The following is a 26,563-nucleotide window of genomic DNA, read 5'->3' on the forward strand; positions in this document are numbered from 1 at the left end:
GTACCTTAATCTATATACAAACTGACAAGAAATTCAAATAGATTGATAAATAGATTTATTAATGATAGAACATCCTACAATGTCTATGAAAACAAAAGAAACTCTAAATGAGTTCAAAAGAAGAAGAAAAAAGTACAATTTTTTAATGTCATGGATGAGGGCCTGCCACTGGAGAGGGTCCTGGCTTTTATAAAGCTCATTTCTCACCATCTGAGGTGATAATTATATCAGTTCCTTATTCAAAAATTAAATCATTGAAAAGCCTCTCTGGTCTTTTCAGTAAGCAATGTGTAGACCCCAACAGTGCCAATTGCTGAACAAAGCTTAGCTTTTCAAAAAAAGCCAAAAAAATCTTAGTAAAATAATTTTTAAAAGCAAAAATCATCATTTTTTAACTCCCAATGAAATAACAAATTCAGACAAAGATAATCAATGACTGTGTAAAGTCTTAGGCAAAAATATAGTAGGAAACCTGGGTGTTCACACAATGATACATTACCACTTGAAAGGAAAACAGAGTCTTTACAATGGATAAATGAGGAGTTGCTAACATTTTAGGTTTTCACTGTCTGAAATCCAGTCTATCCCTCCCACTGCTGCCATGGTTCCTCTTCCCATAAGCAATCACCACTGGCTCCATCTGTGAATGATTTATGACCCTCTCCCCGCACAAGCTCAAATCTCTTCTTCCCTTGAGGTAGGAAGTAGTCACCAGTACAAAGTATTGTCCCCAATCTATAATCTATTTCCAAAAAGGTATCCAAAGAACCCCTTAGAACCCAATGGAAAATAAAACTCCCCTCTTTACCAATGCAGAATCATATTCCTCTACCCCACTTTCTCTGCCCCATTTAAACACCCACAATTGCCATGCCAAGTTGAATTCATTCAGCATCTTCTGCCAGGGCAATCTACTTCAGAACAAACTCATCCTTCACTGAAAGTATAACACATTCTTCCTGGACATTGTCTCTGGCTTTATCCTCTCCCAGTGTTCAATATGCACTGCCTGGCAGAAAATATACTTTGTAAAATGTATGTTCAAAACATACTTGCAGTAAACATAGTAAGTGTACTAGAGAGGCATGCAGACAGTGGTGTTCACTGCGGCATAATCCTCTTCCCCTTCCTTTTTTCTGAGCTAGATTTCCAGTACCATTTCTTTTATAGAAAAGCTGATCACTCTTCAAAGCCAGGTCAATGCCATCCTCCCTAAAGAGCATTCCCTGGTTATCAGCAGAACAAATCATGCCACACACTTGTTAACACCATTTTCTAATTTTACTTTAATTATAGTCCTAACTTGTAATTTAATTTTTAATTGCTATTTCTACTATCACAGTGAAGTCTGGATAGGGACAGTCAGTCATTCACCTTTAAACTTAAGCACTTAACACAGCAGGCTGCATTGTTGGGATAGTCTTTTCTTGAATATTTTTTATTTTGGATTTTATAGTGTTTCAGAAACTAAGGACAGTTAAAGAAATACTTTAAAGAGGTACCCAGATAAACAACAGTAAAATGCATTTCTACAGAAATGAAATGACTGTACTTTTAAATTTATAATACAAGATATATAGTGTTGACATGCCTATTAAAATAGAATGTCACACCTACAGTATACAGTGTCTGTGGGAAATGTGATTATTTCTAATTACATCTAAAATTAGTGTGCTATTTTTCCATTTAAGCCAATTACTACATGCAATTCATACAGCAGGGTACCCACGGAACAATTATATTAAGGGAGATAATGGACCTGTCTTTTTTGTACTGTACCTGAAAAATTCTATAATTTTGTATTTGTACAGTCAGCTTTCAAGAGTTAATGGGCAAGAAAAATAAAACTGACATTACTCCCTCTAAATAAAAGTTATCCTAATTCATTGGGAAGTAAATAATGAATTCATATATTCACATGTAATGAACAGTAAGTTACAATAATTTTAAACAATTAATAATTAAAGTTGAAAATATATTTTAATCATTAGGCCACATATACATGCAATATGTTGTCTACTTCACAATATATGCTCAGACAGTCATTATTTTTTAGTGAATACAGTATATCTTGCTTTCAATTTAGAAAATATTTACTTTGGGTAATAAAATTATCACATAGGACTATAAATAAAAAGCAACCTCTCATCAGTCACATTTTAACAAGTTAAAACTGGAAACCTGGATAGTCAGTTAAAGAATGTGATTCTAACTCTGTATCATTCCACCATCAAATAACAAAATTCTGTGCATGAATAATTAGCAATAAAAGCAGAAAAACCCTTTAAAATTCTGAGTCTATCGGGTAGTAATGGATCCTTCCTGTAATCCTAGCTACTCAGGAGGCTGAGATCTAAGGATTGCAGTTCAAGTCCAATCTAGGCAGGAAAGTCTCCAGTCATCTCTTAACTCTATTTAATCACCAAAAAATCAGAGAGGTCGTGTGCTAGCCTTGAGCCAAAAAGCTTAGGAGCAGTGCTTATACTCTGAGTTCGGGTGCGGGGAGGGGGGTAGGGGTTAAAGACTGATGACTCCTGTCAGGGGAATGATGAATTCATTGCTGAGATAATACCAGCACTCACAAAATGGGGGCAGAAGGCAGAAGAAACAGGCTGTCTCTGTGGTGCTTGCATTATTTCTTCCTCTCTTCATTATAATAATCTTCATTTAGGAAGCTGTTCCCCAATCATCCAGGAAGCTTGGAGAGAGGAGGGGAACGCTTCTTCTTGCTGGGGTGGGCGGGGGTGGGAGAGAAGAAAACCAAAAACAGATGTTCCTGCTGTGATCAGGGATTTTCCTTATCATCTAAATGTACCACCACATCATCAGGTGTCAAAAAGCCATTTGGTCTGGGAAATGCATATTTACGTGCTGCTCCCAGGAAGCAAGATTCTACTTAAGGAGTCAAAGATTAAGGGAAGAAGTTACTCTCCATCCTCTCTCTCCCAAACCCAATTACATGTCAGGAGGAAGAAATCACAGACACCACCCAAAGCTGGATGTTGAAGCTTATTCCTGGCAGGCTAAACTGAGATTATAAGGATTTATCTCCCAGAAACAGCTATTTCACTGATTGGTCAGATTTCCTGGCAAAACTACATCCCTGTGTTGTTAAAAAAAAAAAAAGAACAGAACTATTTCATGATTATTATAGACATAAGGGACATTGCTATGTTAGCATAGCAATACAACTAAATTTCCACTTTCCTTCAGTGGAATTCCAGACACCGTTACCCAAACTCATGAAGAATCATACCATATTTTGAAACATAAAATGATTCATGCATATAAGTTTCACATTTGAACCTCTAGGCATCAGATGGTTTCAAATACCCCCTTGTGATAGGAAAATTTTACATGTGCAACATTTTCCAGCACATCAATTGTGCTAAAAGAAAATTCAATTTTACACTTCATCATTTCTCCAAGAAATAATACACAAAGAACAGCAGAAACTATTTTCAGGATATCTAACCTGAAATTATGAGACAGTGATAAGATTAGTAATTATAATTTAGGGTAATTTTCTTCTAAAATTATATGAAAACTATTAACGGCATCAGATGCTTCAATGTAGCAACCCCTTTCCAATCTTCTAGATCATAGTTCATTCTTCTGTGACTTTGGATGGCTACTCCAGTACATGATTTCAAAACAATGACAAGGTCAAAGCTCACCAGAAAATAACTGTAAAATGCTCTGTAAATAAAACTATTATATTTTCTGACCTTTAAATCACCTTCTACAAAGTAAATGAGGAAGGAAAGAAAGGAAAGAGAAAAAGAACCTCTTAACCTGAGAGGGAGCAAAGGAAAAATAAATGAATTTACCCCTCCCCCAACAAAAAAGCAGATAAAATAATCAACCTGCAAATAAAGCAGAAATTCTAGCAGTTCCTATCAGTTTGAACTCATTACATGCCCTTTTTTTTGGTGGGGGGAGTGTAGAAGTGGGGGGAGAGAGTTTGGTCTTTTTTTTTCTCCCTTGTCACAACTCCCAATTCTTGGGGCTAGATCTCAAGTCTTAGGTGCTATCTTTGAGCTTTTTTTACTCAAGGTTAGTCACAGTTCCACTTCTGGCTGTTTGGGTAGTTTATTGGAAGAAATAGGCTCATGGACTTTCCTGTCTGGCTCTTCCGCAGATCTCAGCTTCCCAAGTGTAAGATTACAGGTATGAGCCGCCACCTCCAGCTCAGTGAAGGGTTTTACTTTTTGTTCTTTTAAATAATGAAAGAAAGAATTTTATTGCAAATCACTGAGTGTTTCAGAGTTGGGTCCCTCCCCCCCATTTGGGAATATTTTTATATCCATACATGAGATGCCTTGGGAAGAAGCTAAACTATTTTACTTGTGTTCCACATGCACCTTATGCACACAGCATTAAGATAACTTTTCACAATACTCTAGTAATTTTCTAATTGTGATATAATGTGAGTATTGAAAACAATTCAAATTTGGGGACCTTTTGTGTTTTGGATTTCAGGTTGCAGATGTTCTGTCTGTATTTGTTATAATCTATGCTAGAAGCATGGTTATTTCGTAGCACAAATGTTGTTCAAGAATTAAAACACCAATTTATCACAAAAAAGTCATTTAAGAACTTAAGTTCAAGCCCCAATAGTGTCAACTTCCTCTCAAAAAACAAACAACAAAAAAGTCATCCTTATCTGTAGTTTAGCTTTCTAAGGTTTTATTCATTGGCCACAAGACCAAAATTATAATGGAAAATGGAATCTCACAGAAATAATGAACCAAGTTCTAAGATGCATAACATTCTAAGGGGATGGTGAAAGAGGTGACAAAACACTGTCTTCTTGTCCCACGCCTTGTGTATATCATTTCTTTGTCTAGTAATCCTCAGTGTACATACAACACGGCCTGCCCATTAGTCAGGTCTGTATCAGACCAGCTGTCAGGATATCATACTGCTAGAGTTCAAGGACTCTTATTTCACTTAATAAAAGTCCCAAAGTATAAAAGTAGCGGTGGTCTGCAATTCAAATAAGTGAAGACAAGTAGACAAAGCACCCTCAAACTGAAAAGGTGAAGGTTTTAAACTTAATAAGGAAAGAAAATGAATCAGGCTAGGGTTGCTCATATCAGTGGTGGATGTGAATCTTTTATGCACAAAATCATGCAGAAAGAAAAATAAACTGGCACTCATTTTGCTATTATACTTCAAATTACAAAAGTCAGTCCAGCTGCTCAGTTAATACAGAAAAAACATACTAACTCAAAGTGCCATGTGTAAAGCTTGGAGAAAGGAGCCCTCTGTGTGGTTGTTCAGGCAGAAGAGACTTTATTTGAGAAAGTAGAACTGCTGGCCTGTACCAAAAGGAAGTGTATAGAGAGAGTGGCCTGGAGAGTGATTATATAGGGGAGGCAAAGGGAAAGGTGAAGGGGGAGGAGGAGGAAGAACTGGGGCAGATGCAGAAGTGACCTCAGCCCCTGGGTAACGTCTAGTTACCACAGTTACAGGTGTAGGGCGGGACTTCTCCCTGTAGTTTTACATGGAGAGAGAACCAAAGGAAGGGCCCATTTTCCCCCTTCTATTAGGGTGACCTAATGCCATATTATCTTTTCTTTTTTTCAGTATTGGAGTTTGAACTCAGGAAGTGCTCTATCATTTAAGCCACATGTATAGCCCATACTATCTAAAATTTATGGCATGAATGGCAAGTTTGTAATTGTATCATCTGTTAATAAGAGGCACTGAAGAGACAAAGGAAGGAATAAGGGCTTCAATAACTTGTTTCAAAAGAACTAGGACAAGACAAGGAGGAAAATTTACCAAAGATACAAATGATTTTAGAAAGCAGTCAAATTGTGATTGCTAATGATACCCACATACAATCTGCAGCATTAGAAATTACAAGACAACACCGACTCTGTAATGCTTCATAACTTTTAAATATAGAATGGTCAAAATTCAGAAATTTTGATACAAACATTAAGCATAGCCCTTTTTTAGCTTCGATTTCATGAATAATGTATCCTATTTTCTAAACATCTATTTTAATTTCCTTCTTCAATGGATACTTTGGAATATAAATTATAACATTTGTTGAAAACAATTTATTCAAGTAACATAATTATCCAATCCTATTAATATCAAATAAAATATGCCCACCTATACACATCAGATTGGTATGGGCCTTTATTTCTTCCCTTTGAATTTCTGAAAGTATTGTCTACAGTTCTAAAATCTCATCCAGTCTGAAAACCCTGACCTTTCGGTTTCCACATGTACAAAAGACTTTGTCAGTCCTTATGGCACAGTCTCAGTAACTTGTAGAGTGTACAGTTACATTTAGTTCAAGGAGAAACTCAAGAATACTCATATGCAACTCCACATATTGACGCTGGAGCTCTAGCAAGTAAGCAGTCATTAAGAATTACAACTAAGTTTGCAAACAAGTTTCCTAATATACAGTAAGCCCTTCCTATTCATTCACTGACAAAACAATAAATAAAACGCACAGCCTACAATCTGGCCACACACTTGACAACAGTCTTTACGAAGAAATGTGTTTCATCAGGCAGCAACCAATATCAATATGGAGCACAGCTATTTACGTGAGTTCTTCAGTTATTATACAATAATAATCATTTCTTATTTAATAAAGTGTTTCTGAAGAATGTACACAGATTATTAAGAAGTCAGAGTATATCATTTCTCAACATTAGTAATACATTACCAATCTAAAATTAGGAAAACCGGAAAAGCTGGAATGAAAAGGGACAGTAATAAGTTAACTTAAACCAATTATTAAAAATGCCTCTAATAAGCCAGGTACTGGGTAGCTCACATCTCAGAAAGCTGAGATCTAAGGATCACAGTTTAAAGACAGTACAAGCAGTAAAGCCCCTAAGACTTTTATCTACAATAAACAAAAAGCTGAAAGGAAAGCTATGGCTCAAGTGGTAGAATACTAGCCTTGAAGAAGAAAGCTCAGGCACTGAGTCAAGGATGAATAAAAACAAAAACTCCACTATTAAAGCCAGTATGTCTAACATAAGACTTGAAAAAGTTTTGTTAGTTTTAACAATTACTGTTATGTTCATCTTTTTAAGTTACTTAGCAAAAATGTGCAGGAAAACAGGACAAAGCATAATAAAGTACCTATCCAATGTTATCTAGTATGAAATATTCAACTAAATAGGTATTGGCTTTATACAACTTCTTTAAGGATGTTAGTAGGCAGCCTATGTGTTAAACACAGGTTTATGGATCTATTAGATGGGAAGGATGTAATTCAGGATTTCACAAATGCTAGGCACTCTACTACTAGACTACATTCCCAGCCCATGATGCAGAACTCAACGCTAGACAACTTTACCATGAAACGAATGGCTTAAGATTAGATGAGTCATTTAAACTGAACAAGCGAGGCTCCACTTGCTCGTCAACAGTGGCAATATCAATAGTCTCTATGCTTCAGAAGTGATTAAATCAGATATGGTGTGTAATGTACAGAGTATATACAGTGATCGAGAATAACAAATATGTGAAACAACATGGCTACTCTTCTATTAAATTATGAAACCCTCAAAAACAGAGATAGCATAAAGATAAAATAGTGTACTGTTACGAATATTTGTAATATTCTTCAAAAGGTCCATATATGCATTCTGGTGGCTCACACCTATAATCCTAGCTATACAAAAGGCTGAGATCTGAGGATAACAAACTGTCCCTAATCAACTAGCAAAAAGCCAGAAACGAGACATGGCTCTCGTGTGAGACAGCATCATCCTTGAGGGAAAAGCTGAAGGAGAGTTTGAGGCCCTGAGTGCAGGCCACAGTACTGGGACATATACACATGACCATAAAGTACTTTGGTTGAATGGCACTTCCTTTGTACAACTACTTGGAGATAATAAAAATAGTTTTAAAATGTGAAGCTGACTAATACAAATGGAAACTATTTCAAACCCCAAACCGCGAAAAGTCTTGGAAGTGTATTTCTCTGTAGGCAGCCTACATCACAATCTAGGAACATTTAAACTCAGGCTGCTCAAAGCTGTAAGAGCTAGAATGCAATAGCCAGGTGCTCCAGACCCAAGCAATTCCAACCTGATACTTCTTTGTTAATCACAGGACCCAGAGCTGCTAGATCTAACGCCACCACTCAATACAGGTAAGTGTTATGAGCTACATTACAAAGTCCAATTGAAAAACACCATATGGAACCAAAAACAGTTTTTAAGTGAATAAAGATTTTTGTGAGTTTTGATCAGTATAATTTAATCAATGTTGACCCTTTGGTCTTTGCCTGTGGCGGGGATGGGGGAGAATGGACAAATATATGTAGCATCTTCTTTTCCCTCTCTATTGAATATAACTTGAAGGCACTCCATAAAGATTCCAACTTTATTTTAAATTTATATTCCTGGAATGGTTTGCGAACTCTAAAAATATCATATCCGGGCTTAAATAAGAATTTTCTCAATAGCACCTTAAGATTTTATAACACTGAACACAAATCACAATACTTAAAGCACATGAAGGCAGATTAGATTCCTAAGTGTGGCACAGAAATAGACAAGGCTAAGTTATTAATGGTGCAAACCAGGTGAGCTTGGCACTCAAAGTTGGTTTAGTATAGTAATGATTATAACACTTACTGACTCAAAATCCAAAAATGCACTACATTCAATTTGAGGTCTTTTAATATGCAAAACAGAAGGGTGAAACTTATAGTTTTAGAGATCCTTAGAAGGAAATACAAATTTTATAGTGGAGTAGGCTAAGATCTAGTTCTCAGCTGGATATTCCTTGAAGCTAATGCTGCAGAAAATTAAACACAGCCATAAGTCTGTCGCAGAGGTAGCCCATGATTTTAAATGATCTCAGCTCATCTCTGAGGCTTTAGATGCTTACTGTAAAAATACTGGCAGCTATGCTTGGCTCACAAATAAGGGGGGAAAATTAAAAAAAAAAAAACAAGAATGTTTTTCTTAGTAATAAGCTGGTCAAGGGTCCCAGTATAAACAGAACAACTGGCCTGCCTTAAAATGAGAAATATAAATTAGGAGAAGCAGAGACCAAGAAGCTAAGGAGTTTTGAAAGAGACGGGCAGTGGGGGGCCGCAGGACAAAGAAATAGACAATTAGGATATCAATAAATAAGGAGGCAAGCAACTTTGAAACAATGATCCTGCAGTAATAATTCATCTACTATATACATATAAACAGTAAACATTTCCTCACGCTCAGGAAAACAAAAAGTAGGCATCTCCTAGAAGTGCTACCCGTGAGAAGGGGCAATGGTGTCTTATACAACAGTGACGTGGGCACCATGACCATGTAGTCAAGCACACATTAAATTTTAAGCTGGGGACAGAAATACTATGGCCACTGCTCTTATCTGAAACAATTATTTCTAATTCTAATTCTGTATGGATAGGAAGTTTCAACACTTCAATTATCTGTTCCAATACTTAGGGAAAAACTTAACCTCATTTTAACTGATTTTGATTTGAAAGTGACATGAAGAAGAGTGAAATGTCACAACCCAAAAAACAAATATTCTGCTATGATTAAAAATACACCTAAAATGACAGGCAACATTAGCTACTATATTCTATTTTCCTTCCTGCTCTGTTTGTTAATTTTCTTTATGGGTTGTAGTTTTTAAGGAAAGGTCTCATTCTGAATTCTCCTGCCTTTGTTTCCCAAGTGCTGAACTTGGTGTGTGCCACCAAGCCCAGCTCTCAACATTTTTTATATTTCATAAGAACTATATACTCACAAGAATTGAGCGCAGGAAGAATGAAGTGTCACAGAAATATATACATATCTCCTGGATTGCGTTATGTAGAAGAATCTGTTGATGTGTGGATGTGGATGTGTGTGCGTATGTGTGCGTGTGTGTCTGTGTCTGTGTGTGTCTGTGTGTTTACTCTTTGAGAAGTCCACAGGTAATCCCAATCACATTCATACAGAATCAATAAAATATATAGGAGTGCCCAGGAACATAGCCTAGTAGCAGAGTGTTCGGCTAGCATGCACGAAGCCCTGGGTTCGATTCCTTGGTACCACATACTCAGAAAAGGCCAGAAAGTGGTACTGTGGCTCAAGTGGCAGAGCACTAAACTTGAGCAAAGTGTCCAAGGACAGTGCCTAGGCCCTGAGTTCAAGCTCCAGGACAAGCAAGAAAAAAAAAAGTATGTATATATATATATATATATATATATATATATATATATGAAGACAATGACAATAAGTTCTGGAATTCAGAAATAGTTCCAGTTGCTTTGTATTTTCAGTGTTATATATACCAGAAAACTCCACACTTGATTATTCATGAATTTAAGCAAAATAATTTCCAGTGATTTTTAAAACATTTATCTCCTTGATCAAGTAAGTCTACTCCAAGAATCTAGTCTAAGAAAATAATGAGAGATGTCAACATAAATTGATATATAAGGATATTCTCTGAAGGGCACTTGAAAAGGTTACTTAGAAGAGCAAACAAAATTGGCAAAAATATAAATGTCAAACAACAGAAAATTCAGCAAATAAAGATAATAAGCACCAATTCTAAAAAGCTCAGTATGCGATAGAACATTCTGCAAGCTGTCAATATTTATCAGACATAGGAAAAAAATCTCTCAACACCACAGAAATTAAGATAATTAGTTGAAATTAAACTATACTACTGGCTGAGTCCCCAATGGCAATAAAGACAGCCCACATCTTATATGGAGCCATGTTTCTCAAAAGTCCCAGAGTAAATACATCAAAATGTCAACACCACTCCTCTTCAAACCTTCCTGAGACCTTTCATTACTTGGTAAGTGAAAGAGTAGAACTAGTACTATTTATAAGAAATGAACAAAAAAATTTGTTCACAGTACTTTAAAAGAGACAATAAAAAATGTTTATACAAATAATTTTCTAAGCAGGGAGTACAGCTTAGTAATAGTGTGGGGTCCTAGATGCCATTACCAGGATGGCAAAAAAAAAAAAAAAATCTACTAAAGTCAGATGAACAAGCTCCCAATTCCAATAGAAGAGAAAAAAAGAGATGACAAAGTCATAATTAGGAAAACGTCTCTTACAGCGGGTGCATGTGTGCCAGGGCCTGGAAAGTCAACAAAGATGCCAAGCATCTGAATCAAATAGTAATAAGAAACCCAGGGGCAAGAAGTATTCCAAGGTCTCTGAGACATCTTTTTTGTTTTTGTTTGTTAAAGAAAAAGAGCTAAGCATACCAGTGCAATATGTTTTTGTGATCACTTTGCCTACCCAGGTAAGAATATTTCTTGGAAACTTTTTAATGCACGTTTTTCTAATGCTAAATTTACCTATGTTTAAACTTTCTGAGGTGTAGAAGCCAGGGACATAACTCAGAAAAGTAACACTTGTCATTGTAAGAGAAAGGAACAATGGTTTGGACAATTCCACAGTGAAAATAGTGCAGCTTTTAATCCCAAGATCCTCCCGGAAGCTGATTTCACTTTTCCAGATAGAACAAGTTCAAGCCCTACCCACTCATTCTTATTTAGCCCTTTTAGTCACAGCAGTATTGACAAATAAGAATGAGCAAATGTAAGGTGGAGTATGAATTACATATGCACTAACTACATGTAAAATCTCAAGATATAGTATCTAACCAAATGCTGTAAGTAGCTCACATTTGTAAAATAAGCTACTCAGGAGTCTCAGATCTAAGTTCCAAGCCAGCTCAAGCAAACAAATCTTGAGAGTTTTATCTCCAGTTAACCACCAAAAAGCCAAAAACAGAGGTGTAGCACAAGAAAATAAAGCACCAGCCAAAAGTAGAAAATGCCAAGCAATAGCACAAACCAGTACCCTAGTATTGACATAATAAATGAATGAATGAAGGGATACAATCTTGAACAGATTATTTTCGAAATTATTATATATTCACAACAAAAGTTGGTTTTATATGGAGTAGTATTTCAAGTAGCCATTTCAGTATATATAATTATATTCATGCATAGCACACAGAAAAGGGAATGTACAATGAATTACTCTTAAGTGTTCTTTTGACTAATTTTCCAAATATTACTCTTTTTTAAATGATATGCTGTTTCTATTTTATTCTAAAAGGTTAACTGATAAAATCTTATCATAAGGCTAAGAATGTGACTAATAATAGGTGCTGGCCTAGCAAGGACCTCCCTGGTTTGTATTTGTTGGCATCATATAAACAAAAAGCAAATCATATTTTTAAACCTTATCCAATTTTCAGTGATAAAACCTGCCCATCTTAAAATCTTCAGAAAAGAGGAGAGAAGAAGCATACTTGCTTATTCTTGTTGAATCCATGAGTGCTCAGCTATGCAGGGCAATTTCATGATACCAGTTCTTACAGGTATGTAGTGGTTTTGGTTTTCCACATAAAACCATGGACCCAAATTAGTTCAAGTAAGAGAGTGTTCTTGAGCCATGTATTTACATAATTGATTTGTGATCTTCTATACTGAATAAGCAAAATAAGTAGTTTAGAATAATGTTAACCATCAATTAAAATTCTTTGTTTCTGAGCAGACAAGTTCCATTCTATTAGGAGTGAATGCAGAATATTTGAACACCTCAATGTATTGTACTGTAGTTTAGCATCACAGATGAAAAGTATAATCTCCCTCTGCACATACCCTCAACATCTCATCCCCCATGAAGCTAAGAGATACAGAGGATAGTGGTGTTAAGCCAGCCCTAAATTATAGACCTCAAGGCTTTTACGGGCTTCTGAATTTCTTTGCATATTTTTATGCTGTTATTTAAGGTGAGATATGGACAAGATGAGATCTTGCTATTTTTGAAGTTCTTTGGGATATTATTTGCAACATTTCTTGGCTACATTTTTCAACTCTCATAGAGAACATTTTTCATGCTTTGCAGACAGTACCTTTTTAAAATCTGAATTCTGTTTAAACTCAGGGCACTGCATTCTCACTTGGCTTCTTTGCTCAACACCAGAGCTCTACCTCTTGAGCCACACTTCCACTTCCAGCATTTTGCTGGTTAATTGAAGATGAGTCTCTCTGATTTGCATGAGCTGGCTTTGAATCACAATCTTCAGATCTCATTCGCCTGAGTAGCTAGGATTACAGGTTTGAGCCACTAGCACCCAGTCACATTTTTATTAACAATGTGAAAAATGGAAATAACAAAAATGTCCAACACTGAAAAAACCACCAATCAAGAGAATGAAATATTTCCCATTCCCTATGAGTGTCCTCTGTAAAATTCATGAATGAGGAAATTCCTGTGATGCAGGAAATGTAGAAATAATAGGGATGTGAACACAGACACAGCACAGCTGCTGGGTATTGAAGCCATTGACAATTTTATTTTATTCTACACAGGTGAGAATAGGGGCACACACTAGATTCTGCTTATCCAGATTCAATAGCCTAAAGATTTTATTTTTGCAGTACCGGGATTTGAACTGGAAACCACATACCTGCTAGACAGGTGGAGAACTGCTGGGGCATGGCCCAGCCCATTTTCTGTTTTAGTTATTTTATGGATAGAGCTCAAAGTTTTGCCTGAGGCCCATCTTAGACTGCAGTCCTCCTCACTGTATAATTGTTGGGATGGGGACACTAGCTCTTTTCCCTGACTGACTTCAAATTGTGATCATTCCTATCTAGGATTAGAGGTATGGACCACCGGAACCAGACTAAGTAGCATGAGTCTTTAAGAGTGGTAACGAAAGGAGTGTTTCCTGGCTGTTGTCACTGGCAGCATTTCTTGGTTCGGCATCTAGCTATCTATGTGGATCAAGGCAAGTTGAGCAAAGCTATGGACAACATGCTGGAGGCCTACTGGGCAGCCTCTGGTGGACTGCAGCTCCACCTGTGCACTGAGGCATGCCACATGTATGCAACTGCAGTTATCAAAGTGCACCTGCACCACCCACAGACATGCGTGCCCTACAAGCCCTTCCAAGAACGTGAAAAATGGTTAGTAATACTGTAGTTTCAGGTCTGAAATACATTTCATTGTAAAAACAGATCTATACATTGCAAAGCAGTTGTTCATAAATCTATAACAAAACATTTTGAGAGACTGAGGTTAAGAGCTAAAACTCAAAATCAAAACAGAAATTAAATAACTTTTCATATCTCTCTACTCACCCACCTAATATATCATTGTCTGTCTGTCTGTCTGCCACAGGGTTCACACTTCAAGTCTTTTGCAGACTAAGCAAGGATTTTCCCATTCATCTACCTAGCTACCCTGATTCTTTTTAATTGAAATTAAAATTTTAAAAAACCAAGCTTCAAGAAATATTACATGTCATTTTTGCACAGAGGCAAGGGACATATCAAAACAATATTGAGCTATGCCCATTCTAACACTATTTCTCTAAATGCTATTTCTCTGTGCTAAAGTTCTGGCAACACTGAAAAATATTTCTTAAGAAATATAATAGATGCTTACTGAGCATTTACAGATTCAGCAATGAACTGGCAAACCTATCTTAAAAAACTGAAATAGGGCCAGGAGTTTGGCCTAGTGGTAAAGTGCTTGCCTAGCATGCATGAACCCGGGTTCAATTCCTCGGTACCACATACATAGAAAAACAAGCCAGAAGTGGTGCTGAGGGTCAAGTGGTAAATCTCTAGCCTTGAGAAAGTCCAAGAACAGTGCCTAGGCCCTGAGCTCAAGCCCAGGACTGGCAAAAAATGTGTGTGTGTGTGTGTGTGTGTGTGTGTGTGTGTGTGTTGCACTAGGAAAATAAGCATCCTACACTAAGATAATAAGCAGTGTTAGAAAATGAATGTTTAACAGAGACAACTTCAGCTAAAGTGTGTTTGAACTAATACATCAGGGCAAAACTCAAATAAGTCACATCAAAGAAGCCAACTGTATTAAGAATAGTTCCATTCTGAAAGGAGACTTAGAAGGGATAAAAGGATGAATTAACCAATCAGAATAAAGTACCATGAAGTCCACCTTCATGCTCGGGCCACAGGTTGTAAGTTCTTTACTGTGTCTCCTAAGCCAACATGAATTTTTGTCTATGATTAAAACATTGCATATACACAGAAGACAAATAAAGAGACTTAGGGACAACAAAAACACAAAATAGAAAAGTCACTCTGTGGAAGATAAACTCCATAACTGAACACTTTCTTTTAAGGGTTCTGGAGTATGGCTCAGAGATAGAGAACTTACAAGCAAATTTGAGGCCTTGGATTCTATTGCTAGGGCGGGAGCAGGGGTGATATTCTCTTTTCAAGCATAGGAGTATATTATGAATTCAAGGAATAAAAAAGGTTATCAGAACACTGCTTTCAGAGCTGGTAAACAATCCAGGGCCACATGAGGATATCCTGAGGAGTGCATGGGCCATTCAGCAATAGCCACTCACCACCCACTCCAAGGGCAGCAGATATAAAGGGCAGAAGACATAAGCAGAGGTGGTTACCTTCCTGTCACAGGCTTTGGGACTACCAGCAGCGTTCTGTTTGAGGAAGCCAGCTGTTGTTGACCAGCGGGTGGGGTTTTTTCTTGAGGGCTCTTCAGAGGAAAAATTATTGTCACTGACAGAAGTTGAGAGGCCAATTAAAGCTGGGTCACTGCTTCGACGAACATGAAGAGGCATATCTACAAACACAAAGACAGCATCACATTTTAAATTAGTTTCTGAAATCTAAAAACTATACTAGAATAGATATAATTAAATCCCAAGGATTACAGAAAAGAACAGATGAAAGAAAGAAACAAAGAAAGAGAAACAAAGAAGGGAGGGAGGGAGGGAGGGAGGAAGGGAGAAAGAGAGAGAGAAATATTATAAATACAAGCCAGGCACCAGTGGCTCCTGCATGTGATCCTAGCTGCTCAGTTGACTGAGATATGAGGATCCTAGTTCAAAGCCATCCCAAGAAGACAAGACTGTTAGCCTCATCTCCAGTTAGCCAGGAAAAAAGTCAAAAGTGGAAGTGTGGCTTAAGTGATTAGAGTAAAATGAAAAAGCCAAGAAAAATCACAAAGTCCTGTGTTCCAGCTCCTATACCTGCACACGTGTACACATACACAAACACACACATGTGTTATAAAAATACTCAATGCTTCTTTAAAATACATTATGGTAAAACTGGGTGCCTGTGCTTGTATTGGACTATTCTACCGATTCTACTATCACTCAAGTATCTCAAACTGTCTTCTGTCTTGAGTCTTCTCTTATTGAGATGACAATAAAATAAGTATTTTTTTCTATAAGGATATTATGAGAACTGAATGAGATTACAGAGCAAATAGCATCATGTACCTTATGGAAGACAAGTAAAAAGTAAGCTACTACCCAAGTTTCTCTAATCTTTAAGCTGTATCACATGAATGAATAATACAAAATAGAAAAAGTATTCTGCTAGATAACTAACATATTTTTAATAGAATGCTTCTTTTTCTCTATAAAGTATTATAAAAAGCATGGAGTACAAACATATTTTATCCTTCAGATAATCTTGAGACTATTGTGTCACAGTGTAGATACTTTTTCTCAATGTTCATTAACAGTAGAAGAAGATATTTTAGCAACTGTGTTCACATAGAAGAATCTACCTGCAACTTCTGTAATAAAGTCAACACAGACATTTGTGTTAGACAGCATCACAGTACAGCCAAGGAGAAACATAACTCCAAATATCAGAAGAATAAAGACACACCTGCAATAACAGAACAGAGCTCAAATCCCCACTCATGATATGAGAAGTCAAAATCTGGATTGATGTATAGAATCATTTTTTTCCAAAACTAGGTTAAGTTAAATACCATTTCATTTATTTATTTATTGTTGTTGCTATTATTATTATTATTTTGTCAGTCCTGTGGCTTGAACTCTGGGCCCAGGCACTGTCCCTGAGCTTCTTTTGCTCAAGGCTAGCACTCTATCACTTGACCCACAGCACCACGTCCAGCTTTTTGGGGGTTACTTTACTGGAGATAGGAACCTCACAGACTTTCCTGCCCAGGCTGGCTTCAAACTGTGATTGTTAGATCTCAGCCTCAGGAGTTAGGATTATAGACATGAGCCACCAATGTTCCACTGAGCATTTATTTTAAAAGAACAGCTCTGACAGTTTTTAGCCAGGAAGCAGTAAGCTTATCTATGAGAAACATTTTGGAGAGACTGATGCCTCTATCAGTGGTGTGGATACAAAGACTCTTGAGGATGGAAAGAAGGACTCTTCACAAAAAGGTTTCATTTCAATGACTGTCAAGCCAGCATCGCCCCAAGTGAGGAAATGGTCAGAAAAGACAAAAGGAATTGCATCACAGTAATGCAATTTTTAGCATTTACTTCTACACTGTGAAGATTTATAATAATATAGCCTTTAAGCAGTACTACCAGAGGGAAAACTGCTCAGCATTTAATTTAATATCATTACTGGCTATCTTCATTTGCGAAGAGAAACACATACATGTAAATTATACAGCATAATTTCTGGTTTTTAAGTGTGTGCAAATACCTGTGACAGCTATCACTGCTTATAATTTACACAGAAAAAAAATAAAAAGAAAACACCAATAAACTAACTAATCACAGAGAATGAGCTCAAAATAGTAACATATCTATTTGTGTTAATAGTATAACATTCTCAGTCAAGAGTAAAAAGGAATTGTTTGAGAATCAACAAATGAAAAACAAGTAGAAACATAACGGAAGTATTCTGGAAAATCACAATAATGTTACTCAAATATGAGTGAATACTTATATGTTGCTTTTTGTAGCTGTTCAGTCCTGAATACCATTCTTCTTCCACTGTGTCCTTCCTTGCTCCGTTAGGTTTAAGTTTAAATGACAACTGCAAATGCGTAAGGTCTTTGAAAATGGCAGAGACCACAAATGCATTAATCAAAATATGATATATTTAGGGAAGAATTCAAATGGTATAATTCTTTAGAAAAGCGCACAATCCAACAAAACCAACACCAGGAAACAGTTAAAACAAGAAAAAAGGGTGAGGTTCCAGTGGCTCACACCTGTAATCCTAGCTACTCAGAAGGCTGAGATCTGAGGACTGTGGTCCAAAGCCACAGAAAAGTCCCATCAGACTCTTATCTCCAATTAACCACTCAAAAACCTGAAGTGGAGCTGTGGCTCAGAGAGATACAGTGCTAACCTTGAGCAAAAGAGATCAAAGGCAATGCCGAGATGTTAGTTCAAGCCCCATGACCTATTAAAAGGGGGAGGGATGAGATTAAGGGTAGAAAGGTAGACAAATAAAGAGAGGAATAGGGGAGAATGGGATCAAGAATTCAATGTATAGATTAAAACATTAAGAAAAAATCGAGAGAGTTGAAAAGGATAGGAGAAAATGATGAGGGGCGACTTAGATCAAGATGCATTTTATTCATAAGCTCCTTTGTCAAATGGCAAACCCCTTGTAAAACTACTTGAACATAATAAAATGCAATTTCCACTAACTATACTAACATGACAATGTACAAATGTATTTTGATCCCAATATAAGTTGAGGGGCTACATAATTTCACTGAATTTGCTAAAGGACAACAAAACAGTTTATTTCACTCATGTTTGTTAATTCCCACTGGAGAAATCATTCCTGCTTGATTTTGATTAGATAAATAATTGGGACCATCATATTTTGAGTAGACATGAATACTGTGTTAATCAGTTCATCAAAAACAGACCAAAATAGTTTGCATTTTATCCCTCTACACATCTGTACCTCTCTAGATGAAACAGGCCTATAGGAAGACAACAGGGGCTAACAAGGAGCTGTGACCCTGTGGGATGTTTCTGCCAGGCTTCTAGAGGGACTCCAAGCCTGGGCATGACCTGAGATATGAAGGCTGTCCCCAGGAGATATTTGATGATGCAGCCTTTCTGTGAGAGCTTCCTATTCTGCATGTGAAGGCATCAATTAAAATTAACTCATAAATACAGTGGTTGTCTGGGTCTTTCCACTGCACTGCCTTATGAGTGAAGCCAGATAGAAGGTGCATTAATTTACATACATTGATACCCTTTCACATGTCTTGGTCCCCATTTTCTTCTCCCCCCACCCCCACCCCTCATCTTGTTTTCCCGCCTTCCCTATCCAATTTCAGATAACCTAATACAAATATATCCAATATATCAGATAACAAAGTGAGACACTATAACAATATGAGATAACCAAGGGACAGCAAAAGAGATGAGAGATAACATAGTACATTAAGGACAACAATCACTCATTATATGGCTTTTGTTTCTATATCCTAGAGGTCCTTTCAATTAGCTTCATACTATATGGCCTTATGTATCAAGGGTTTGCTCTATTGCAAATCTCTGCTAGGAGAGCCCAAGGTTTCTACTGATTATGACAAATGAGGGAAACCATTGACCCTAGGTTCCTTTGAGTCTGGCTTACTTCACTTAATATGATTTTTTCTAAGTCTTTCCATTTCCTAACAAATGGGGCGATGTCGTTCTTTCTGACAGCAGCATAGAATTCCATTGTGTACAAATACCACATCTTGTGAGTGAATACTTTTAAGTAAATATTCCTATGCGATTTCAGGCCTCACATTTGCCTGTGTGTCTCCATTCAAATTTTAAAAGGTATCCTACAACTGATAGGCAGGCTGAAAACAGACCTCAGTTAAATAAGCGCGTGAATCCTCCCTGAAGACCAGCCAGATGACATCATAATGATGGAAAAACTCAGGTTTCCTTATAGGCTGCAGAGCTGTAACAACTGAATCATCACAGAACACTCCAGCTGCATAAGCTGGTCCAGAAGAAAAGACCACAGCATTATGTTAGCTGAAACAAGCCATATAAACAAGAACAAATAGCATGGGACCTCCTTCCAAGATAGAAGCTAAATAATCTGGTTCTAGAAAATTAGAAAATAGACCAATGGGCAATAGTGGTTGAGAAGGACAGAATAGAGAGAGGTGTGGGAGTGAATACAAAAGAAGAATTACACGGATTAGGTGCGAGTGTCTTATACTACAGAGGACTTAGTAACAACTTCAGCATTTCAAAATAGTTAAGAGAAGATGGACATATACATAACACATTGCATATACATACACACACACACACACAAATGATAAGGAAACCATACTGTGTACTACATAAATGTGTACAATTTCTATGTGTAGACTTAATCTATTTTTTTTAAGAGAGAGAAACCTATGTGACTCTAACATTTGGACTCAGCCAGACACTACTATCTCTCAAAAAGAAAGTATTTATTTGTATTTGTAATGGCTTAGAATTTCTTCTTTCTTCTTTCAAGGATTACTTGAAAATTATAGGGCATTTTATTTGAACTTACAGATGTACACATGTCATAAACATGTATTAGAACTAATAATTGGGATAGACTTGAACTTTTTAAAAACTTAAGTATAGGTCCGGATGTATTCATCAAAATCTGGTACATTCAGGGGAGATTTAAAATGGTATGATTCCTCAAAAAAAAAAAAAAAAGGTTAACTCACAGTCCCACAAAACAAATCTGTTTCCACAGAAAACTAGTACTAGAAAGACAAAGTGAGGTACCAGTGACTCATGCCTGTAATCCTAGAAACTCAGGAGGCTGAGAACTGTGGATTGCAGTTAAAAGCCAGCCAAAACTAAGAGTCTGCAAGACTTTTATCTCCAAATTAACTACAATTATATATATATATGATATATATATATATGAGATATACATCTAGCTCGTGCATGTGTGTGTGTGTGTGTGTGTGTGTGTGTGTGTGTGTGTGTGTGTGTTCTGGCTAAAGTGGTAGAATGATAGCCTTGAGTGGAAAAGCTCAGGAACCACACCTAGGCTCTGCGTTCAAGCCCCAAGACCATTACAAAAACAAACAATATGAAAGGGTCCGGGAGTTTGGCCTAGTGGTACAGTGCTTGCCTAGCATGCACGAAGACCCGGGTTCAATTCCTCGGCACCACATACATAGAAAAAAGCCAGAAATGGTGCTTAGGTTCAAGTGGTAGAGCTCTAGTCTTGAAAAAGTCCAAGGACAGTGTTCAAGCCTTGAGCTCAAGCCCAGGACTGGCCAAAAAAAAAAAAAAAAAATTTACACTGGTCACTATGGGGGAAAAAATGTGACTCAATTCATAGATGAGTAAACTGAGGTTCAAAGATGACAAAAGGAACACAGCGCAACTTCCCAGGCAAACGTTATTATTCAAACCACAAAGAAAGTTCCACTATTCAGCAATGTAATAGAAAATAAATTCCAGTCCTGGCAATGATAGATATAAAAATTAAGTCTCAGATTTATGAAGTAGAAGTTTTTGTTTTTTTTAAAGTATAATTGAATGTGGTGATAAGTCATTTCCTAGTTTAACTCATAGTATTATTTCACTTTGGGAAGGAGAAGAAATAGTACATTAACTATAAACTTTAGTGAAACAACAGGCATGCATCGTTCAGAGCTGATAACACTGGAAAGGAAAATGACCTGTTGGTTAAGTGGAAGAAATACATGTCTAGGATAGTACAAGATAATAAGCATGCTAAAAAGGAACAGGTCCTAAACAAAGGTTCTCAAACTTTGTTCTCAGGACCATAGCACACTCTAACAAGGGAAGACCTCAAAGAGCGTTTGTTTGTGTATGTCAGAGCTAGTGATATTTACCACTTAAGAAGCAAAAATGAGAAAATGTTTACTGATTCATTCACTTTAAAGTAATAATAAATAATAATCCCATTTCATGGGAATATAAACAACGTTAAGTTTATAGAAACAATTTTACAAAAAAAAGGGACAATTTAATTGAGACAGAGCTACCGCTTTACATTTCATTTAATAGAAGACATCTGGAGTCTCATATCTGCTAAAACATGATAGAACATAGGAAGAAAAACTCTACCATTATGTAGCAGGACGAAGCAATGACATTTGAATAGCCTTTCAAGATAATTGTGGATAGTCTTAAATTTGACAAGCAGGAGTTTCTCAAAGCTCAACTGCAACAGGAACATGAACTTCTCTTTTGTTACATTAAAATCAACTTGACACTCTCACACATTGGATAGATCTCTATCCACAAAACATTCTGTAATATTACTCCAGGAAAATATTCCTTATTGAATTATGCTCATCTTCCAAATATTATTATTTCTTTTTCATGTCAGAAATCACACATGTTAAGATCTCTACAAATCTCATGAGAAAAGTGTTATATACTGAGTATGATTTAAGTTTCTAAAACTCACTTTACACGAAAAACCTTGAATTTTATCGTTGGCAACAAACACTGTTGGTTGTTGACCTTATTTAATGGACTAAGGTCATTCATTTGCTAGAAACTCTGCTAAGCACCCCAGGCTTTCTGACCTTGCTTCAAGGAAAATATGCTACCTTGACATGCAACCGAAGCTATCACATTAAAAGATCTCAAGAGAGCCAATGGTCCTCTGAATGCAACAGAAATACTTCATGCTACTTGCCATTTTTGTCCCAGGAAATGTGAAATCATGCCCATATGCTCAAGGATCAGGATTAAAAACTAGGTTTCTGCTGTTTCACCAGGGACAATAAGAAGGACTCCTTGCTGTGAAAAGGGTAGAGAGTACTCTGCCTTGATTTCTTTTTTTTTTTTTGCCAGTCCTGGGCTTGAGCTCAGGGCCTGAGCACTGTCCTTGGACTTTCTCAAGGCTAGAGCTCTACCACTTGAGCCTCAGCACCACTTCCGGCTTTTTTCTATGTATGTGGTACTGAGGAATCGAACCCGGGTCTTCATGCATGCTAGGCAAGCACTTTAACCACTAGGCCAAACTCCCGGCCCCCCTGCCTTGATTTCTGACAAGTGCCAGATGTACCACAGATTGCAGATGCAAAGCCATCAACATATCAGTTTACCTCTCAGGGCCTCAGTCTCTAATTTATTTAAAAAAGAAAAAATTCAGAGGCTGCTCTGGCCTCAGTGGCTTATGCCTATAAGCTGAACTACTCAGGAGGCCGAGACTTGAGGATCATGGTTCTGAATGAGTCAGAACAAGAAATTCTAGGAAATTCTAGAAATTCTAATCACCAGAAAGGTGAGAAGTAGAGCTGTGGCTCAAACAGTAGAATGCTTTCCAAGAGCACAAAAGCTCAGGGACAGAGCCCCAAGCCCTGAGCTCGAGCCTCAAGAATGGCGCACTACCATCACCTCCACTACTCCCAATAACAAAAAGGCAGCACTGATCGGTGTAGAATGTTCGCTGAATGTTAAAAATGTGTGACTTTCATGCCCAGGCTCAGAGTTTCAAGTCCCACAACCAACAATAACAACAAAAAATATGTGTGACTCCACATTCCGTCAAGCACTCCTATCTGGGCCAGGAGTGTGGCCTAGTAGTAGAGTGGTTGATAACATGCACAAAGCCCTGGGGTCCATTCTTTGGTACCATATACAAGGAAAAAGCTGGAAGTGATGCTGTGGCTCAACTGGTAGAGCATTAGCTTTGAGAAAGCTCAAGGGCAGTGCCTAAGTCCTGAGTACAAGTCCCAAAACTGGGAAATCCCTATCCAAAGAAAATATGGTCGTTTCATAGAATAACAATGTATGAATACATCAGAAAAAGTGCAAAGGCACTCCTTACTGGCTGCCTCTGAGCAGGTGAATGTAACTCCGGAAGTCACGGGAATGACAGTAAAAGGATTGTGAGGGATGGAGCAGAAGCAGCCACAGATGTCACTTCGTTCTTTTCATGAGTTGAACCTGATTTTAAAGAAAGATGCCTGTGGCTCAGGCCTGTAATCCTAGCTACTCGGGAGGCTGAGATCTGAGGATCACAGTTCAAAGTCTGCATGGGCAGTAAAATCCATGAGGACTCTCATCTCCAATTAACCAATAAAAAGCTGAAAGTTGAGCTGTGGGTCAAGTGGTAGAGCAACAGCCTTGAGTAAAAAAGTCAAACAAGAATGTAAGAGTTCAACTCCCCCAATAGGGGTTGGGGGAATAAAGAGGAGAGGGAGAGGAGAATAGGAAGAAGGGGAGTGAGAGAGGGGGAGAGGGAAAAAGAGACAGAGAGAGACATAGATTATTATAATCCTGTATCTATATCAACAAGTCATGAACAAAACTGCCTAATTCCCTAAGAGGTTTCCCACTTCTCACCATCTGCATAAAATATAGCACTGCATAAGAATACACTTTGGTCTTGGCCTTAAAAGCATAAGCCATAAATATAAATATAATATCTTCTTTTATGATGTGCTAGATGATTCTGGGGCTCATAGCCTACTGCAAAAGAACTAATAATCTGATGTAATTTATGTGTGTTATACTAATTAGAAATAATAGGAGCTTCTTGTCAGAAGTAATTTGATCATTATATTATTGAAATTCTTCAGCCCCAATGTTAAGAAAATTGAGGCATTTAAAAATACCATAATAAAACTTTCTAACCTTCTCATCTGATTTATTTACTATAGATGTTCAAAGTATATCCTCTGAAATATTTTTTTAAAAATTCAAAGATGGGAATCTTCAATAATTAAACTGCTGGAGAAGGCACAGAGGGACCAGTGCAATGTCACCAGGCCCAGGACTACGTGCAGAGTGTTTGATGTCCTCCCTGCTTTGAAGAGTGGATAAAACAGCAATAAAATCTCATCACAACATTTGGAATTCTCGGTGGCGCTAATGCACTATAAATATTGATTTTTCTCTCTAAATAATCTGCTTTTTAAATAAGTGGAAGAAATCATAAATCTAATCATGAATTAGAGCAAATACTAAAAAGCAGACTTTTAGATTTTTTTAATTGTAAAATATCCCACAGCCCAACTCCTCATCGAAGTGTCCATTCTTCGAGTGATTCTCAAATTACTAAGCCACTCAAAGCAATGAACACCTTTACAAGAAGGCAGCCATACTCTGTTAAGGTGCTTAATCAAATCTAAAAATAATATGTAGACACATGTGTGCTCAGAGAACTTACGATGCAAACAGCATAATTACTCTTCAAGCAAAATGAGAATCATCTTCCCATCTCCAGGCAATTATACATTTCCTCAAGTCACATCTCACCGTGGGAAGAACCAGGTTATTAACACACGCCATGGGGATTGAAACCTGTCATCAAGATTGCTGGAACAGCCTTCCAATAGGCATTGACCCTTATGACACTAATCAGGACTTCACAGACTAAAGTCAAATCCTTGGAAGACATCTGTGCAAGGCCAGTCAAGAAACAAACTCTGGAAAACAATGAATGACCTGCAGGGAAGGATGTAAAGTGTTGTATACCCTGCCATTAATTAGTTTCATGGACAAATAATAAATACAGAATAATATGGTGGGAAGGACCTTGGAGATAAACTGACTGATCACATACCGAGATGACTACACTGAGCCCCAGGTATTTTCAGGACTGGGTCAGAGGAAACATCACGAGGGTGATCCAGAAGCACCTGGTGCCCAATTAAATGTCTCTGGTGCAATCTGGATTACAACACACTGCTCTCCAGGAAGGTCAATTGATTACGATGCTTCTGCACCACTCGAGATAACAAGTGATGTTCAAACACATTCTACAGACTAAAGGATGTTTTCCTTGGTTGCACTGAACCAAGGAACTTTAGACAGATATAAGAGGGAAAGAAAAAAAATTAAGGAAAAGAATATACATGCTTGTTTTTTTTTGCCAGTCCTAGTGTTAAACTCAGGGCCTGAGCACTACCACTTGAGCCATAGCATCACTTCCAGGTTTTTCTGTGTATGTGGTAACATGGAATCGAACCCAGGGCTTCGTGCATGCTAGGCAAGCATTCTTACTAGGCCACTCACCCAGCCACAGCACCTATTTGCTGTTTGTAAAATCTCATGTTGTTTCAATAAAAACAAAATGGAGGGGAGGAAGGGAGGGGGGGGGAGGGAGAGTCACAAGAATTAAGCCAGGCATGACAGCACCTTGTGATTCAGAGGGCAAGCAAAGATGCAAAGATCTAAAGATCACAGTTCAAAGCCAGCCCACATAGAAAAATGTTTAACCCGGGGGGTGGGGGGGCACGCAGGGAGCCAGAAGTAGAGGTGAGGTGTGGTTTAATGGTGAGAGCACTACCCTTAAGCAAAAAAAAAAAAAAAAAAGTTAAGCAAGAGCATCCTCCAAAAAAACCCACACTACTGGCACAAACAAAGAAGAGGGGGAGAAGGAGTGAGGGGAGGAGGAAGATGGGGAGGATGAGGGGGAGGAGAAAGAGGGGGGAGGAGGAGGAACTGTTTGATGGTTTGAGGCCTATTAAATATGTGTAGAAATAAAGTAGCGCTATGCTGTCCAGGCTAGTCTGACCCTAGCACCACAGCTTCCTGAGGAGCTGTGATTGGCTGAAATGATACTCAAAAATTTTTAAGTAGTTGTACAAAAAGGATTCCATTCCACAAGGCAGGCAGGTTATGACTGCAATGCACCTTGATCAATATCAGCCCTTCCATCGTTCTCTCCAATTTCTAAAGTCACAGAGTTCCTTTTTTACATACTATACACTGAATATTTGCTCCCCCTTTCCTACATGCCCCACCTCTGCCCCGCTTACACATGCTGCTCCCTTGGACAAAACATGTTTCTGCTTCCTGGTATTCATTTTGTTAAATCAACAATTAACCAGAGAAG

At 37.6% G+C, this 26,563-nt stretch overlaps 1 protein-coding gene across 11 annotated transcripts in view; it reads right to left on the bottom strand.

Moving 5' to 3' along the window:
• Window positions 1-26,563, bottom strand: part of Pard3 (par-3 family cell polarity regulator) — a 575,898-nt gene that overhangs the window by 314,249 nt on the left and 235,086 nt on the right. For all 11 annotated transcript variants that reach the window (XM_090319128.1, XM_090319127.1, XM_090319126.1 and 8 more), the window contains exon 4: window positions 15,415-15,593. In XM_090319128.1, coding sequence (XP_090175254.1) covers window positions 15,415-15,593 — 179 coding nt within the window. The remainder of the gene's footprint in view (window positions 1-15,414; window positions 15,594-26,563) is intronic.

This window comes from Megascapheus bottae, chromosome 26, assembly GCF_031878675.1.
Source record: "Megascapheus bottae isolate mThoBot1 chromosome 26, mThoBot2.hap1, whole genome shotgun sequence".
Lineage (NCBI taxonomy): Eukaryota > Metazoa > Chordata > Mammalia > Rodentia > Geomyidae > Megascapheus > Megascapheus bottae.